The sequence below is a fragment of the Lepisma saccharinum genome, chromosome 16, assembly GCF_977018435.1.
Source record: "Lepisma saccharinum chromosome 16, izLepSacc3.1, whole genome shotgun sequence".
In the NCBI taxonomy this organism is placed as follows: Eukaryota; Metazoa; Arthropoda; class Insecta; order Zygentoma; family Lepismatidae; genus Lepisma; species Lepisma saccharinum.
The window spans coordinates 12,162,535-12,180,308 of record NC_139244.1 but is presented as its reverse complement, the minus strand read 5'-3'; the positions used below and the strand labels follow the sequence as shown (position 1 = coordinate 12,180,308).

At 34.7% G+C, this 17,774-nt stretch overlaps 1 protein-coding gene across 6 annotated transcripts in view; it reads right to left on the bottom strand.

The window, feature by feature from the left end:
• Positions 1 to 14,876: 14,876 nt before the first annotated feature.
• Positions 14,877 to 17,774, bottom strand: part of PKD (serine/threonine-protein kinase D3) — a 436,529-nt gene continuing 433,631 nt past the window's right edge. For 5 of the 6 annotated variants that reach the window (XM_083137685.1, XM_083137689.1, XM_083137686.1 and 2 more), the window contains one exon: positions 14,877 to 17,083. In XM_083137685.1, coding sequence (XP_082993811.1) covers positions 16,931 to 17,083 — 153 coding nt within the window. In that variant the 3' untranslated portion in view covers positions 14,877 to 16,930. The remainder of the gene's footprint in view (positions 17,084 to 17,774) is intronic. The other variant, XM_083137684.1, reaches the window with a different exon arrangement.

Below are 17,774 nucleotides of genomic sequence, written 5' to 3'. Positions count from 1 at the left end.
GTTTCAAAATTTGAACTGTTTTGCATTAAATTTTATAAAAAGAGAAGAGAAATCCACTAAATATCTAAAAACCACAAAAAAAACTGAAGCCATGGTTGTCATAAATTAGTCAAGTTGTCCCCCATTTTGTTAGCAAAATTTTACATGTTAATCTGAAAAAATTGCAAAATATTGTTACAAAGCCTTATTACGTTGTTATACTTTGTTGTTACTGCCAGTCTTCGTTTTGTAAATTTCATGCGTAAGACATTCTCGTAAGATTATAATAAAACGTGTCGCATACAGTTGCCAAGGGGTGAGTCTGTTCATTCTTATTCATCAGAATGTAAGGTAATAATGCAGAAATATTTTTATTGTATTTGACAAAATGAGTCAGGCTGAAATATTCAGATCACATTTGATAACCATCAGAGATTAGTAACAAAAATGAAAAATCAATACATGCTACGTTTGTATTTTAAAGTGATTTCAATAAATATAATAATTCAGACTGTAATTGTGTTTTTTTTAAATTTGTATTTTCATTTGATCCCAAATTCGTTGAAAATGAGCCAAAGATATATTTGGTAAACACAGAGTTCACATTTTCATCAAGAGATGGTGCTAGTGTGCTGTGAGCACTTGGGGGGGGGGGGGGGGGAGGGTTATCGGATTCCAAATTCGGTAAACAATAGTTCCAAATTCCATCAAGAGATGTTGCTGATACTTATGATCTAACACCAAATTTGATGAACATAATAGTTCACATTTTCGTCAAGAGATGGTGCTAGTGTGCTGGAAGCATACCTCTTGGGGAGCAGGTTGGTCTGTTACCAAATTTGTTAAATGTATTAGTACATCATGTCGTCAAGAGATGGCGCTGATACTTATGATCCAGCACGAAATTTGATAAACATATTAGTTCATCATGTTGTCAAGAGATGGCACTAGTGTACTGGGACCACACCTCTTAGGTGCTTATGATCTCCTGATACCAAATTTGTTAAACACATTAGTTCAGTATGCCGTTAAGAGATGGCACTAGTGTACTGGGAGAATACCTCCTGGGTTCTCTTATGTTCTCCTGATACAAAAAGTGACAATTGCATCAGGAGAACATAAGAGAACCCAGGAGGTATTCTCCCAGTACACTAGCACCATCTCTTGACAATATGATGAACTAATATGTTTATGAAATTTCGTGTACATTCATAAGTATCAAGGTGACGACGACATGATGAACTAATATGTTAAACAAAAAATTGGTATCAGGAGATCATAAGTACCTAAGAGGTATGCTCCCAGTACACTAGCGCCATCTCTTGATGACATGATGAACTAATATGTTTATGGAATTTTGTGTTCGGTCGTAAGTATCAGCACCATCTCTTGACGACATGATGAACTAATATGTTTAACAAATTTGGTATCGCGATCATATGCACTTGAGATGCATGCGGCCAGTACACTGGTGCCATCTCTTGACGACATGATAAACTAATATGTTTATCGAGTTTGGTGTTAGATCGTAAGTATCAGTGCCATCATGTAACAAATTAGGGAACTATTATGTTTGCAGAATTTCGTATCAGATCAACTTCCCTCTACCCAAGAAGTATGCTTCCAGCACACTAGTGCCATCTCTTGACAAAAATGTGAATTTTTATGTTTGCCGAATTTGGTATCAGAGCAACCCCCTCATTCCAACAGGTATGCTTCCAGCACACCAGCACAATCTCTTGGCGAAAAGGGAACTATTATGTTTATCGAATTTGGTGTTAGATCGTAATTTTAGCGCCATCTCTTGACGAAATGGGAAATTATTATTATTACCAAATTTGGTATCGGAACAACTCCCCCCTCTCTCAAACAGGTATGCTTCCAGCACACTAACGCCATCTCTTGATGAAACGGGTAACTATTGTTTATTGAATTTGGTATCCAGATATTATAAGCACCCAAGAGGTATGCTCCCAGTACACTAGCTCCACCTATTGACAAAAAGGTTAACAACTATTGTGTTTACCAAAATGTCGTGCTCTTGCTCTTTTCAATCTGAGCTATTTTTGGTTTGAGGGGAGCACAGGACCACAATAGGTATTATGCTCCCAGCCCACTAACGCCATATCTCGATGAAAAGGTGAACTATTATGTTTACTGCCATACTCTTGCTAGTTTTCAATGTGAAAAACACTTTTTTTTTACCCCTTGCATTGCTTGAAGATCTGAAGGATTTCATCTTCAGAAAAGTTGGATTTTTTTTTCCAGGTCAGGAGTGTGTGTGTATGTTTGGATTACTATACAAGTTCTGGAAACTGATTCTGAGTGAATATCCTGGATAGCTGTCAGCAGGGGTTGAATTTGACCATTCCGGTTTGTGATTATCTGGAAACTTCCAGTTCCATCTCATCACTGTCGTAATCGGAGACAAAAACTGCATGTTTAAGAAATGAAAGCGTTCCATTTCTTGAAATGTTACCATCTCTAGTCATGGCCGTCAGTTAGGGTGTTACTTCAAGTTCCAAAGGTTGTGGGTTCAAATCATCACCTGGGAGCATCAATTTTGTAATTTCTGTTCTCTCCTATCCACTTGACCAATTTTCGTATTTACTTTTGAGCCTCTTCTCTTCATGTATGCCAAGCAAGCCCCACAACTCTAGGCAATTTTACAGGTGAGCAAGCCTGATATTTAGTAGGTACACTCAGGATACCATACTTATTCTATAATTTGGGCTAGTGAAAAAGGTAAGCATGTCTATTATCTTTAAGTGCCCTTAATTTATTTTCATCAATTACAAACTCTATTCTTTTTTACTGTTTTAGTTTGTCATGTAAATGGGTTATATTTTCGTTTTGTTGTCTTGTTTTACAGACTATATTTTGGTTACATGTTACATAACTCTTGACATTGAAAAACCTGTAAATATTTACTGTAAATGTACAGTGGTGGTTTTAGTGCTGATACATTTCATCCACTGAGAATGTAAATGTTCTATGCCCATTTTTCCAGGAGACCTTTAAGTTCGACATAATATACAAGGTGTCCTGTGATAGTGTAAACTGAAACGGTGAAAAGTACACAATAGTAGAAGCAAAAGAGTCTCAGTAAACATGGGGTCGCAAACGAAGTGTTTGTTTCAGAATTAAAAGGTAAAAGGTTAACCTCGCTAGACATTACTGTTGCTTTTATTACCAAGAACTATTGTACTGTACAGTATGTTGCATGTTCAGTTTTAAACTAAGAAACCTGTGAGTGCGGAAGGAGACAAACGTATGATGTGTACAATCAATCAAGTCTGTGGCAGATCATAACCATACATTCGCAATTATCTTGCAAACTGTTCATTTGCTCTTTTGCTTCTACTGTTGTGTACTTTTGATCATTTCAATTCGTGCTATCGCTTCTGGTATACCCTGTATTTATTGGATCATTGTCACCATTGCACTGAAAGTTTGTATCATTATAAAGGCTGATATACTGAGGCCTCTCAAAAAAGTAGTAGTTGTCTGATTATGTTGTAAATTAATATTGAAATTTCAGATAGAACAACTGCATACAACACTAACTTTGATTTGAGAAAGAACACTGCATTCTAGAAATGAGATTAGCTAGTTGTTCCGTAATGGATATGAAACAATTTCAGAATAAATTTGTCGTTCGGTAGCAAAATAAAATAAATAAATTCAATCAACTACTTTGACTATTATTATTCAAAATTTTTGCGTGTTAACACATTGGTGTCTCACGAGGGGCATAGCCAGCAGTGCACTTCAAGTCAATGTGGACGAACGACTGGCATAGCCCGTCCTGCGGTATGCAATTGCTTTGCCGATTGAATGACGGGCTATGCTCGTACTTCATCTCATGTGCATGTTGATTCAAGCCCCTCTGTTGAAATTCCGACCTCTAGGTGACTCATGTGCTATTTTTATCTCGCACCTGCGACTGTTTTTTTGTCGGATTGATGTACTTGGCGTCGTTAGATCCAGACTGCATGAGGATTCTGCCTCAGAGTTTGAAGTTAGTGACGATTTTGATGATGCAGATGAATTTGAAGATTTGGAAGGTAGGTTATATTCGTAATAATTAATTGTTGACAATATAAACAGTGTTGCAAACTCTAGTATTTTATGAATGAAGTGAGAAGAGGTAATTTTTTTGGGTCTATTCATCTTGCCTCTTGCTTGATTCTCCTACATGCACTGATGTATTTTTAGTTTTTCCATTTATTATTTTGTATAGTGTATGTCAAATGAAAATTTATTTTATTTATTTAGTTTATTTATTTAATTTTTACAGATGATGCAGAACCAACTGATACATCGTCTGGTCCTGTCCTGCAGCCACCTTTTCATACAAAAGCTAATTACCTGTAATTTGTAATTATTTTTTGTTATGTGCACATAAGAAGTATTCATATGTAAGATTCAAGGATGTATTGATAGTTTATGTAGTTAATTATTGAAATTTCCAGATTACGAACTTAAAATATCTCTATTAACATTTGTTACAATGTTGTACCTTTTTTTTTCTCACAAAACATTGCTGAAAAAAATATTCAAAAATGTCTGAAAATGAAAAGAAAATTTAACAAATTTTTGTTCATTGAAAAGAGGAAGTTTTGTAGATTTAAGAAATATGTGGTAAATAAAAACAAATTAAAAATATTTTTTCTATGATTTTTTGAAAAACAACCAAAAACCGCAGACCAGAGTTAAAAATGCTGTATTATGAGGCCAGAACCGAATGTGTTAAAAAAAACAAAAAACGAACCCAACTATTAAACAGCTCCCATCAATGACTGATGTTAGAACCCATACTCAGATGGCACTCAAGGTTGGTTGAGGGGAATTGTTGTAAGGTTCCATTGGCTGTTGGCATTTGCATTCTTGTGGCCGCTTCCAAATTTTATAGATAAATAAAAAACACACTCAGTGCAGGGTGATTCAAAAGTCTCTTGACATTTTAATCAAAAAGCATTTTGTTGACAATATTGACATTACTGCTGAAAAGTACTCTAGAATAGAAGACAAACTCGGTACATTTCAATGTGGTGGCCCTGTAAGTCTAGGCATAGCACCCACCTCTCTTGCGTAGACCAGAACACATGCTCCTACATAGCTGGCGTGATTTCCCCTGTTGCTGCAGCTATTCGCTTTGCAAGTTGCTCTATGGTGTTGATCTATACTTGGTACACCCTAGACATAATGAGATCCCAGACAAAAAAAAGTCTAGGGGAGTCAGACTGGGGAGCGAGCCACTGCCGATCCACCTATCGGAGAAGGTGTCAGCAAGGTAGTCCTGAACGATTCTGATTAAATGGGGTGGTGCACCATCTTGCTGGAAAACAACAGTGTATTTTATCCCATCCTGAAAACCATTCATTAGTGATATAAGGAAATTGTCAAGAGACTTTAATTACTCTATATTGGTTGTATGTAGGCATCAGACGATAGCAGAGATGAAACAATTGCATCCTAAACAGACCACAGCCAAAATATCTATATTTGTTTACGATTTGGAGATAGAACATTTACACTGTCAATGGATCTTGTTAGGTAGGTCCTTACCAAATTTCAAATGAAGAGAGAGAGAAAGTACAGATTGTACTTACATTTGGTGTGAAAAATACGACCCTGCAATTTCAAATGGATATTTTCTCAGACAAAAACAAGAAATCAAGAATACTTAGGTGGGCAGGCCATGTGGCACGAATGAGAGAGGAAAGAAGAGTTTACAGGATTCTTGTTGGGAAACCTGATGGTAAGAGGCCTGTAGGAAGGCCAAGATGAAGATGGAAGGATAGGGTTGAGATGGACCTAAAGGAAATCAGTAAGGATGAAAAATATTGGATTGATCTTGCCCAGGATAGGGACAGATGGAAGGCTTGTGTTGCTGCAGCCATAAGCCTTTGGGTTTAAGAAGGCTAGAGAGCGAGTGAGTGAAAGATAAAAATACATAGCCTCTAAACTTCGGAACCTACATTTTCGACTTTTAGCAGCCATGTTTATATTAACAAAATAAATTCATGACACATATCTACCTACATTCTAAATGTATACACAGGGAGGAAAAAGTAATGAAGACTAATGTAAAAAATTGTTATATTGTTTTTCGGTCTCACAAAAATGTATAATAAAGAACAGCAAATTTTGTCACTGCACATAATTCAAGGCCATTGCTGCACTAACTTCATTTTTATACAAATACTTGACAATACTCTTTTTTATTCACAGTCTACAGCATAACAAATTACAACTATAAACTAACCAGTATGAATATTTCCATATATATATATATATATATTTATATGTGTGTGTGTGTGTAGGCCACTATGTATGTATAGAATGGGCTATATTGTATATCAACTTTTCAGCAAATAAAAAAAAAATACACCTTCACCATTTTGCTACAACCCTACACATTTAACATCTCTGCATTGGTTCAAATTGAATTCTTCTTTCCTGTGAACACATGAAAATTTATTCTTTTAAAAAACAATGTATACTTTTCATGCATATGTGCCTATTTACGAAGCACTTAGGCCTTGATTGTTTCACTATCAATCAAATATTTCAGATCACAAAATCAAATCTTGGAACATTGTTGTGGTATTCTACAATCTTAAAGACTACATAACTTTCGTGCTTCGCATGTTTGCTATATTATTGTTTCTTGACAATGAAAGATACAAAATCTGTTAATTTAGAGGTAGTTATTCCAACAATTCAAAAATGTAACAATACTCTTAGTACTTTTAATTCCATATGCACCTTGGATAGAAAAGTGTGTAAAAAAGATACACAAATAGTTGAAAGCAACTGTAAAATTGAACTAGGATTAGTTTAAGAATACATACAGTCATATATAGTAATAGGTACATGGAAAGGAAATATACATGTTTCACTTACTAAATCTTCGCAAGATTAATACTGTGATAATTCTGTTAGCCTGCACAATTTTTTTACATGCATTCACTGTACTTATATTTTAACATTCCTTGTAATTTACTGCCTTTCATATAACACAGCCAGAGAAATATTAACAAATTACATTAGAATTTCACTTTTAGGTCGCACAAAAACTCAACACAGTCTCCATTTTTAAATTTTTAAATAGAATTATTTTATACCCTGCAGGAACGAATTTCATAATTGTAAAAACTCATCGACTAGACAGTTGATTTCATAATTGGGAAAAGAGAGATGCAATAGTATATAAATATGGAGAAACCAGTACTAGTTTATCCATATTTAGACGTTGAGTACAGAATTCTGTTAAATACACAGATTATAGTTGGTAATACAATGCTTCATTGTCTATTTCTTGAGAAGAACTTTAAATTTGTCTCGAAATTCCTTTGTCTACAAGAGTTTAAATTTGAAGGGCTCAGGTGTAAAACATGGTAAGTGACATTTTGGTCATTTCTTAGTTCATTAAGAAAAAAGGTTATTAGAAGTTATACTGTACATACATTGTTTTCGTGTTGTGTTTACCATTTTCAAAAGGCTTCACTGAGTCCAAGGCAAATTGTATAGCATGGCAATTTCACTAGAAAATTGAAGGGTGGCACGTTTTACTTTGAAACTCGAAAATGATCAAGGTAACAGTTCGTTATATCGGAGACACATTACAATCGGATATTTTGTGTTTCTCATGGTTCGTACTTACGAACTGTGTATTGAGGAACATAGTTGAAGGTGCCATTATGCTTTTTACAAGAAAATAACATCGATTTTTCACATTACGAGTAATTCTTTTGGTTCCTTTCTTCCGCTGCGGAACATACAATATGTGCACAGCTGTGGATCATCGCATGTCGTGCTTGTGTTTTGTCGATTTGGAGTGGGTATGCAGTGCTTTAACCTTCTTAATCGAAAAATACCTACTTTCGTGTTCATTATGTCATCACAAACCATTGACGGATAGCCCCAAAAATCATTCACGATAACCCCACAAACCATTGACGGATAGCCCCAAAACCATTCAGATAGCCAAAAAAGGCACGTTTGGAAATACTGGCGAGACCGCGTGACTTTCAACGCTCGTGCCATCTGCTGGTACATAATGGAAACCGGCATAATGTTGTCGCTTTGCACAAAATGCAAGTTTATTATATCAAAAGTGCTTATTTCTTGTTGTGCAGCATTCTATGGTGAGAAAATACCTCCACAAACTTTCAAAATGCTACAGAAACTCATTTCCGTAAGTAGTTTCTTCTGTAAAAATGAAGAAATGTGTCTCCGATATAACAAACTGTTGCCATGATCAAAATGTCATTTACCATATTTTACACCCGAGCCCATCGTTTGTTTCAAACTTTCAAAGCACAAAATGCTACTCTTCTAAATGAGAGGACATGTGACATGCAAGCTCTGACTATGGTCAACAATGAATTTGTATTTTATACAACACGTTTGACTTTGTGAGGCAAGGCACTGTAGACACTCCAGCAAAATCATTTTATACATTATTCTTGCACCTCTGGTTGATTGGAAGAATCAAGATGAAGATGTAATTTAAAAAGTGATGCTTTTAAACACTTTACAAAATTTATGATCAGTTTTCATTAAAGATTCACCTTGTAATGTCATTATTTCATTTTAGTTAACTTGAAAATGTTAATGTTTTATAAATTAAAAATTATGAATAAGATTTTATATTGAAGTCACTACTAAGAACTTTAGAATTATATTATTTTGTAATAACTGAAAATTTGCCCAACAGGGAAAATTTGTTTTTCAGTTCACGTTAACTAGTTTTATACATTCAATTTAAATGTTTTGAATTGATATTTGGAAATTCTTCTGCGATTGTAGGTTGAAATGCAGGGTGGACCAAAAGTCTGAATACATAGGAAAAAAAAATGTTTTTAAGTTTCCATACTTATTTATTTTTAATGTGTTCATCAAGAGTGGGAGAAACGTATTGCAAACCAATGGTAACCACGTCGAGCATATTATATAAATACATTGTTTCTTATCACAACATATTTATTTTTCTTATGTATTGCAACTTTTCGTCCACCCTGTACATGGAATTTACATTACTTTTCATTTATTTATAACTATAGAATATTTTTAGTACTGGAATTGAAATGGTATACACACTGATAAGAATGAACATGTATTACACTGTTCCGTTGTATCGAGAAATTTTCAAACTATTAAATATTAATTTCTTACTGTTTTATAAGTGGGAACTATTAACATTTTTTTTCATGCAACAAAATCTAGATTTGCTACACCTAAAATTGAGTGAGAAAAATACTAAATTAGCTTTTGCCACAAACTGTATTTAACTTTAAAGTTGACGGGATGTCCTGTATTTTACACTTCTTTTATGTCATGAAAGTTTTACAGTATTATTTTAATGTAATAATGTGTATTTGATATATAAAACACAACAATGTGTTAGCGTAAAAGCTGTTTTTTCATTCTCATTCAGTGTGTGTGTTCTATATAGCAGAGAGACATAAAAACCTTACTTTATCTATACCATACCTTGCATTGAACTATTTCTGTAATTATGTTATGTACAGGATGTTGCAAATAAAAGGTAACTCAAAGTATGCAGAATGCACATTGTTCAGTTACCTTTTTTTCCAACACCCTGTAGTTTATAACTTATTTTAAGAGTCTGATCAAATTGTTGCCTATCTGAACATAAGTGTCAATCATATTAAAAAAATTATATATAAACCATTTGTTGAGCATTATAGACAAAGATGTAAGTCTTAGTCATATTGTAGCAGAAAGTTTCTAAAATCCATAGATAATAAAACTAGGTCATGTATACCCTACATCAGATAATTAATACATTCAATTTTCCTGTGAAGTAGGGTTGTTTAAGGTCCATAACAGGACCAGAACTTTTTTCTCACACAATTAAAATTCGGTCCAAGTTGCATATTGTTTCATTTCAATCCAAATTGGACCACATTTAAATTGATCCAGAAAAAAGGTTCCTGGACTGAATTCAAATACTTCAAAGACAAAAATATTCTTTACAGTCCAGAACAAATTTACGCTTGGCGATTTTCTCTATTTATTTACAATTCCTGGACATTAATAACCCTTTTTTACTTAATAGCACTGTGCATTTCACAGAAGAGTACAAGAGAACAAATGTTGAAAATCCTTGTGAAAAAACAAACTGAAAACAGCATATTCATAATCCTTAAAGGTTCAACATCAAGCCCCACACACCACCACCTATTTTTTCTTCTTCTAGAGAAATTCTCAACATAAATTATTGGATAATTACATGTTCAGCATTTACATACATGAAGTTTGTTCAATTAAGAACAATTACAATTTCCAAGACATTCTATTATTACGTGAATTTTATATTTCTGTGTGTTTAGAACAGTTCTTAAATATTAAATTAAGGGAAACAAGAACAAGAGTAAGGCATTTATCCTTCCGACACTTTTATACCATGATCCACGATCTTATTAGGCACTTGACATTATAATATGAAACCAAACGTAAATGGTAAGCAACACTATTTACTTATTACTATGAACTGCCAACACATTATTATAGTAGTACTTGAAGACAATTTTTGGGAGTGGTCCCAATAAATGAAGATTTCAGTGGACCCTTTAGGTTATAGTATTGTTGTAAGAGAAAATTTGTAGGGGGTTGAGGTGGGGGAGGGGGGGGACTTGTGTCCGAGAAGCAGTAAGTGGCAAATTTACTTCGTTGCTTACCTGTCGTAACTGGAGCATATGTGAACTGATTTGTAAAACATATGCATACGTTACATGTCTGATTTCACGAGGAACTGCTGTTATATTATATTGAAACATGTACATAATGTGTTATACAGGGTGTATCAGGATTCACAGAGTAAGCTGAAACAGTGAGAAGTGCATAATAGAAGCAGCAAAAAGTCTCGGTAAACATGGGATCGCAAACAAACTATTTGCGAGATAATTGTGAATGTATGGTTACGATCTACCACTGACTTGACTGTACACATTGTATGTTTGTCACTTTACAAGTGACGTGTTATGCCTTCCGTCCTGTACAGGACGTATGGTTTGTTCATTTTTAAAGAAAGAAACCTCGGAATGTGGATCCTAACCATTCATTCACAATTATCTCGCAAATGGTTCATTGCGACTCCATGTTTACCAAGACTTTTTTGCTTCTAATATTGTGCACTTTTCACACACTTTGCATTATCACTTCTGATACATCCTGTACACAATATAATATGTGATATAACAGCCATTCTTCATTAAATCAGTCTTGTAACATCTGGATATTGAATACTGTTGTTTTACAAGCCTTTTCCAAGTTCACATTGCTAAGTGAGATACTGAAACCATTTTTGTTTGTGATTCTTTGTGTTCAGTACTGCCCAGTATACTTGGATAATTTCACCCTGATTACATCAGATAACAACATGCCACCTGACTTCGTCCCCCACCTCCCATGGAAAATACACTCAGTGTACATTTACTAGGAATAACAGGTGTCACATAACACTTGATCTTAATACACGAACAGTTTTTCATACTTGTAAATGTAACATACCATATCATGATATATAAATTAGAGACTGTATATTCTAAGAAATATGTTCCATTCTTGCCATAAAACTGCCCATATATAACAAGTCACTCAAAAAGTAGCAGTGGCGTTCCTAGACTTAATCAAACCACTTTGTCTTTATTAATTACAATCCTCAAATGTGCAGAAAGTTGTACGATATAAATTCCATGTGATGTATTTTGTCTGCTTGATCAGAAATCTAGAATGTAATCATTTTACAATAGAAATTGGAAAATCTTTAGTTGTAGTGTTAAAGATATGTTTACACTTTGAAAATAATTTTTATGGAACAACAATAGCTACTACTACAACAAGTGCTGTTTTATTGAACATTACAAAAATTCAGGTGCTCACAAATTGTAATAATGTTCGTTGGAAGAGAGCCTTCGCATTTCTTGTTAACCATGGTAACAAGCCATGCAAAGGTAGATTGGTAAGACTTAAATTAGTCCATCACTTTAGTGATTCTTCTTTCAATTATAGATGGAAGAACAACATACATAGAAAAAGTCTAGAATCCTGAGAAAAGTTGCTCAACAACCATTGGGAATCAACCAGATTTTGACACAATGCAGAATTATTTAATTAGGAGTCAATTATACAAGGAGAATGATTGTTTTTACTCAAAGACAAGTTAGTTGTTGGGAATGTTATTGGTTTCAGAGTGAAATTGAGAAAGAGAGAGAGAATGTATATTAAATTGTTTGAATTGCACACCTATCACTATCAATATTCAATTTTTTATTTTTAGTTTTTTTTCAAGTCTGCACAGCTGGTAATCCAGTACAATTTTTTTAAACGTTTCTTGTAATTCTCCTTTGTAGTCTTTTTTTGCAGTGAATATTACTCCATCATGCAGCAAAATGATGCAACACCATTTCGACCTTTCAATTCTTCAACAAATCTTACAGCTTTCCCAGCAGCCTAGTGATCAAAGTTATCGCCTTGTAATCAAAGGGTCCCAAGTTCAATTCCCGGTGGGGGCACATTTCAGTGGTTCTGAGTCCACTTTCAGTCCCGCTTAGCCTATGTGCATAAAGTGGAATTTAGTACAAACCTTGGCAAAGCTTTTTGCGGAGTCTTTTTATATAACCTGAATGGGTTAGCTAAAACTTTCATTGTTTTGTAATTTTAGATAGTAAGTATCTATTACATTTCGTTGTTTGGAAAAGCTTTTCATTGCCTCTGTATTCTTCCTAGTTTCAAATAATTCCTTTCACAGTTTCCATATCACTGTTCAATATTTACTTTTAACCACTTTCACTGCATCTGCACTTACATGTGATCAGAAAAGACACACGTATCATTTTCTCATCAGTGAACGACTGAAGTTACATAATCATTTTGTCACGTTGCCTTAATGAACAGTTTGTACATAGATCCACGCCCTTGTCATTTAATGATGTTTCAGCTGTGTCATGCTTAAATATTAACTTTCAACTGTAAACTAAAATTACGGCGATATTCCCTCTAGTCCACTTCTTCTAGCAGATAGAGTAATTTTCACTTTGTGTGGATCCTATACTTTTCTTTCAATTTTCATGATCATGTCCTTTATGGAGTTTTAGTAATGTCAAATAATAGTTGGAAATACTGCCAGTAGGAGTAAGCATTATTTAAATTCATAGCACAAATAATTCCATGTGTTTGCAAGAAAAAACTACATTATTCGCCCATTGATTTCGGTGACTCACCAATCACAGAAGACTGTTGATTGACTTCTGTGAATGGTGAGACGCTCTGCAGTTGATAGAGTAAAATAGTTTTTACACAAAAGACACACAGAATTGTTATATAATTGCATAAAATGTAAAAGAAGTATTTCTTTTTTGGAAATTATCCAGTGATTAAACATGACAACAAACCAAGAAGCGTGAATCGAAACCAAGAGATTAACTACACCCACAGAGGGAGTAACTACAAGATGGCATCATACTTCTGGGACATAGGATAACACGAAAGAGTGTAATATCGGATCTCAAAATTGAATAAGAAAGTTGATCATCAAAATATGTTATATGATAAGAAGTTACTGATGATAAAGATTCCTTGGAGGATAGAAACAACATAGTGAAAAAAAGTAGAGGAATCACACAAATAACCTGGAAAGAAAAAGGGCTAAATGAAACATAGTATTCACTAACAGTTCAAAGTAAACACTGAATCAGGATACAGCTCAAACTTCCCTCAGTAACAATGATCCTGGTGATATGTATAAGCTTTGTTTGAAAACAATGAAATCAAAACTGAATACATAACCAGAAACTGAATATTTCTGCCACATGAAGCCATAGTAATGAGACAAGCATTTATCCCAAGAGAAGGACATTAAATATGGTGGAAAAAGTGCAGAACTAACGATACAAAACTTTCACAGCCATGTGGAAGAATCTAAAAGTGGACAAAGTCATCCACCAAGGAAGTATTACAAACCAAGAAAGACATACATCTTCTGCAAAATCAGGACACTGACAATAATAGCCATCAAAAAATATAAGACGACTCTGCAAAAAGCATTGTAAGGCTTGTCCTAAATTCTACTTTATGCACAGAGGTTAACCAGGACTGGAATTGCAATTGAAAGTGGAATCTGAAACACCGAAACATGTCCCCAGCGGGAATTGAACCCGGGACACTTTAATTTAGAAGATGGCATAACCTTAACCACTAGGTCACTGGGAAAGACTAAGATTTAATGAAGAGATTAAATACGAGGGTAAGTCAAAAATTATCTACACTTTTGCCACAACTTTTCTCAGGTTGGCCACACTGCCTTCAGCGCTTGTGTGCTATAAGGTTGTATTTTTGTGGTCATGTGGCCGAGGTTTGATCTTAATCACTCCATTTTTCTTTCTTTTGTTACAGATTAGACATGGCTGCTCCACTGACAGTTTGCACCAAGGAAGAAGAGGGATCAGCGATCCGATTTCTCTGGTCTGAAGGTGTGTCAGGGACTGAAATTCATAGCAGGCTTTCAGTACAATACAGGGATAGCACTTTACCACGTAGAATTGTGAATAAGTTGATCGAGATGGCTGACAAGCGTGAAACACGAAGCGTAGGATGCCCACCAACCTCCACCACTGATGGGAAGATTCAAAAAGCTTGAGAGATGATTCCGATAAAATGATGGTCACCCATCATCCAAAGAGATTATTCTGACATCATCAGATGTACTGAAAGCCTGCGATGAATTTCAGTCCCTTACACACCTTCAGACCAGAGAAATCGGATCACTGGTCGCTGTTCTTCCTTGGTGCAAACTGTCAGTGGAGCGGCCATGTTTAATCTGTAACAAAAGAAAGAAATTGACATCAAACCTCAGCCACATGACCACAAAAGTACAACCTTATAGCACACAAGCGCTGAAGGCAGTGTGGCCAACCTGAGAAAACTTGTGGCAAAAGTGTAGATAATTTTTGACTTACCCTCGTAGATCCACAAGATTTCTCGAACCTGTTGATGCTGTCCAAGTACCAATAAAATATAATGCAAAAATGTAATTCATTAATAACGTTTAAATAAGTGGATGTTCACTGACTCCACAGTAGTAAGTTCTTAGTTTTTAAGAATGTGCTTTTTTAAAAATTATCTCACCACCTAAAAACAAAAAAAAAAGATACGGATCCACACAAAATTTGAGTACTGACAGTTCAATCAGCTTTTGAATTTTTTTAGCTATTAATATTAATGTGAAATGTATTTGCAGTAGCTAAACTCTTTTATTTCCACAATATTTCACAGCACTTCATTATACAGCTGAGCAGTAATTTGATCCAAAGGGTAGTAAAGGTTTTATGAGAGATAGGTCAGTGAAGAAGTGTGACTAGAACATTAATGCATAATGTTCACTTACAACTGCCAAGTTCAGCAAAATACTTTCTGAAATAAGACAAAGACTTGGCTATTGCTCAAATTAATGAGATCTTGGATTCATATTGAATCCTCACAGGTTAATTTTCATCAAATTATGTAATAAAATTCAGAGTAATTCTTTAATAAAAATTAACATTAACTAACATTTTCTTCATTTTTAGCAAGCTATAATTTTGTTAATTATAGTTTAACTAAGAAACTGTGGCATGTCCCGTACAGTTATTCGAGACTGTAATATTCTTGTCCTAGGTGTTCTAAATAAACACTTCAGGCAAATGCGCTGATGATTTTGACAAAACAAGGTTAACATTTTTTGTAATGTTAATAATCATTAACTGGCCCATTCTCTCAGGTGAGTTTCTGGTTCAAGATGGTGTTTTTAAAAATCTGGCTGAAGGAAATTTTGCTCCTTTGTAAAATGTAAAGAAAATTAACTGTAAAAGTAACTCAATTTTGTTACTGGTTACTTGAAAAAGTAACTGAGTTACAGTTACAAATTTCAAAAGTAACTATTTACAGTTATCATTACTCAGAAAAGTAACCGATTCACTGTTTCAGCTGAAGACTGTGTCGAAAAATGCATATGAAATCCATGAAAATGCTGAGGGAATAAATAAAATCTGGCAACTGCAAGTGTAGTTTGCATTGATATTAATAGTTCTTTTACAACCATGACTCCAAAAAAAACTGTTCATTGTTTTTTATAGATCTTACTAGCAGCACAAACATTTTTTTATTAGAAGTTAATTACTGGAAGCCTCATAAACGTCCATTTGCATACACTGTAAAGTGTATAATAATTGTCTTAATTGACATAATACTAATTGCTTACCCTTCTACTCTGAACACAGACAAAAAGCATGTTTCTTTTTTTTTTTAAATCAAAACAAACACACTACCAGGGGCAGTCATAAAACAAAACTGGAACACTTCTTAGATTAATCAATTCGTGTACATTACAAAAATGTCCTTGTGGAAGAAATCCGCATTATGCATATGTAAATATACCAAGGCAGTAAAAACGTGTTCATATATACACAACATATCCTCTACATCCAAGTAAAACCATGCATGCTAGTTTCGCCATATAAAAACGGAGAACTTACGTGTATATTGAAAAGCAATATTTGTAAATATGATTGTTCAGTTTCTTCACACTAACTTAAATACGACCACTTCTCCTCATGTGGAAACTTTTCCACTATTTTGACCAAGCAGTTTTTTTAATATATCAGTTGCGTCCATGCAATAATGCATGGTATCAGATCACTATTATATGTCATCAGTAAACACTTGGTCCTCAAACAATATGCCCAACGAAATGGGCACGAGATAAACATCTAACAAGTACATAACTGTCGCTTCACAGGCAGTTACTCGACACGACAATGTCTAGTTTGTTAACCTTATGGTCACTTGAATCTTTGTAGGCCTTTCTCCTTGTGTTCCACCGTTGAAAAGTCCATTCTCCGCATTGTTTATTTGTTGCTACACTTTCCTCTGCTCTATGTCAGAGTCGTACCTTTACGTCTATCCCAGATCCGTTATCTGTCGAGTGCTCGCGGCGGTAACTCTCCCACCTTGCGTCGTCCGACTCGTGCGTCAAGTAACGGTTCCCGACTTGGCGTTCAAGATCTCTCAGATCACACCACGTTTGATAGTCCTGAAAGCAACAATCTCTATTAGTGTGTATTCTTCATGGCGGAAAACAGAAATACAATAAAGTAAGTAAATTTATAACCCAGTTATGGTTAAATTAATTTCATATACCAGGTATTTCAGAAATAATTACGAGGTTATACAAAAATTTATTGCAAGCAAACTATTGTACTTATGTTAATGAAACCAGCCCAGAACGATCTAGGAACATAAATAGTTTATATATGTATGTTTTGTTAATCTGAGAGTTCACATTCCTGCCTCTAGATGACATGCACAGTGTTTTGTTCAGCTGCTGTTGCCCCCAAGATCACTGAACCTTACACCGTGCAACTTCTTTTTGTGAGGTGGCATCAAAGAGAGTGTATTCATCCCACCGATGCTGTGTGATATTGCAGCCCTAAGGGAGCGTATCATCGCAGTGATAGATACTATCGACAGGCTCATCTTGATGCGACTGTGGCAAGAAGTAGACTATGATGTCGATGTGTGCCATATCACTCACCCGTGGTGCACACATTGAACATTTATGGTGTCAAAAAAAAACTCTTTGCGTTCCAAGTTTGTTCTTGACTGGTTTCATTAATGTAAGTTCAATATTTTACTTGCAATAAATTTTTGTAACCCCTCAATTATTTCTGAAATACTCAGTATAAATGAACACTTAATCTGGGTTACTTGTGAAAAATATAAAC